At 42.0% G+C, this 2,249-nt stretch overlaps 1 protein-coding gene across 1 annotated transcript in view; it reads right to left on the bottom strand.

Moving 5' to 3' along the window:
* Positions 1-2,249, bottom strand: part of LOC107557452 (oxysterol-binding protein-related protein 10-like) — a 41,794-nt gene that overhangs the window by 1,657 nt on the left and 37,888 nt on the right. The window contains exons 7-8 of the mRNA XM_016240869.1: positions 1,888-2,031; positions 1,343-1,814 (exon numbers count right to left, since the gene is read on the bottom strand). Coding sequence (XP_016096355.1) covers positions 1,343-1,814; positions 1,888-2,031 — 616 coding nt within the window. The remainder of the gene's footprint in view (positions 1-1,342; positions 1,815-1,887; positions 2,032-2,249) is intronic.

Raw genomic sequence — 2,249 nt, 5'->3', positions numbered from 1 at the left:
AACACCTCTTCAAAGTGCCAGACGCCATCGAATGTGAGCATTTGCCCACTCAAGTCGGTTACGACAACGAACTGCAGTCAGGTCGGGACCCCGATGAGGAGACTTGAGCTTGATGAGCAGATGAGCTTCCCTGAGACAGTTTCTGACAGTTTGTGCAGAAATTCTTTGGTTATGCAAACCGATTGTTGCAGCAGCTGTCCGGGTGGCTGGTCTCAGACGATCTTGGAGGTGAAGATGCTGGATGTGGAGGTCCTGGGCTGGTGTGCTTACACGTGGTCTGCGGTTGTGAGGCCAGTTGGATGTACTGCCAAATTCTCTGAAACGCCTTTGGAGACGGCTTATGGTAGAGAAATGAACATTCAATTCACGGGCAACAGCTCTGGTGGACATTCCTGCAGTCAGCATGCCAATTGCACGCTCCCTCAAAACTTGCGACATCTGTGGCATTGTGCTGTGTGATAAAACTGCACATTTTAGAGTGGCCTTTTATTGTGACCAGCCTAAGGCACACCTGTGCAAAAATCATGCTGTCTAATCAGCATCTTGATATGCCACACCTGTGAGGTGGATGGATTATCTCGGCAAAGGAGAAGTGCTCACTAACACAGATTTAGACAGATTTGTGAACAATATTTGAGAGAAATAGGCCTTTTGTGTACATAGAAAAAGTAATATCTTTTCATGAGTTCAGCTCATGAAAAATGTTGGCAAAAACAAAAGTGTTGCGTTCATAATTTTCTTCAGTGTATATACATATATATATATAACTTTACACAAGAGCAACTAGTAAACATATCGTAACATACTGTAACATATGTAAGCATCATAAGTCCATCTCCTGTTGTACTATCACATAAAAATCCACCAACATATTTGTTTAGAACTGTTCTTGACTGTTTTCACTTATAAACTGGGCTTGATCTGTGCATATTTTTCTCCTGATTCAGACGAGGTGACTTTTCACTGGAGAAAGCAGTATTATGGATAAAGGACAGTTTGAAGTTAAAACATCTTAATGATGGACTCATTTCTAACAAACACAGTTTTTCACTTCACAAGACATTAACTGATGGACTGGAGTGGTGTGGATTACTTGTGGATTATTGTGATGTTTTTATCAGCTGTTTGGACTCTCATTCTGATGGCACCCATTCACTGCAGAGGATCCACTGGTGAGCAAGTGATGTAATGCTAAATTTCTCCACATCTGATGAAGAAACAAACTCATCTACATCTTGCATGGCCTGAGGATGAGTACATTTTCAGCTAATTTTTATTTTTGCATGAACAATCCCTTTAATTGTGAAATTTACTAGCAACCTCTGAGTGAAAATTTACCCACCTTCTCCTACCATAGAGACGCCCACTGACATGCCCATGAACTTGCTCTTGGTCCAGATGTGTGTGTTGACGCACATGCCTCTCTCAGCACACTCACAGTAAAACCCAGACACCGGAGGATGATGGGAAACCTGCTCTGCCACGAAACGCACCTTGTAAGGGTCTGACCCCGCCCCCGTCACCTCCTGATTAGTCTTGGGGTTGGTCTCAGTCCTCAGAGGGCAGACTCGATCTTGTGGAACCTCCCATGAGCAGTGGAAGGTCTCGCCCAGCACCGGGTTGTAGGGCTTTTTGGCGACGGCACCCTTACGTCCTTCATGGAAGGCGGTCATGTAATATTCAACGAAACGCACCATACGCTCCTCTGGGGTGCTTCCGGCAGAGATGGACAGGAACAGGTCCGGGTGCGCCATGAAGTTAGCGTACATCTCCAGCAGTGAACGCTTCTCCAGGATGAATGTGGGAAGAACAACCTGCACACAGATAGACACCTTAAAGTCAAATACTGATACTGATGTGTTACTGATGTGTTGTTGTGATTCACACCCGTGTGAGATCCATGCCCAGTTTGAGTTGAGACAGCAGATGCAGAATGACGCTCCTCTGGTCATCCAACACACCCAGATCTTCTTCAGTGTTATCATCTGAATCCATCACCTCCTCCTCAGGAGAAATCACTTCCATCCCATCCTATAGCAAACACACACATCACATACATGACCTCACACAACTAAATTTATGCAACAATATTCTATAAAATGAATAAAAGAATGAATAAATAAATAAAAAAAATAGAAACATATTTGATTATATAGTTTGTATATCATTTATAAAATAAAAAATTATATATATATATATATATATATATATATATATATATATATATATATATATTATATTAATAATTA

Source organism: Sinocyclocheilus grahami, unplaced genomic scaffold (genome assembly GCF_001515645.1).
Source record: "Sinocyclocheilus grahami isolate Dianchi unplaced genomic scaffold, SAMN03320097.WGS_v1.1 scaffold603.1, whole genome shotgun sequence".
Lineage (NCBI taxonomy): Eukaryota > Metazoa > Chordata > Actinopteri > Cypriniformes > Cyprinidae > Sinocyclocheilus > Sinocyclocheilus grahami.
Note: the sequence above shows the minus strand (reverse complement) of the source record. Positions and strands in the feature narration are given on the sequence as shown.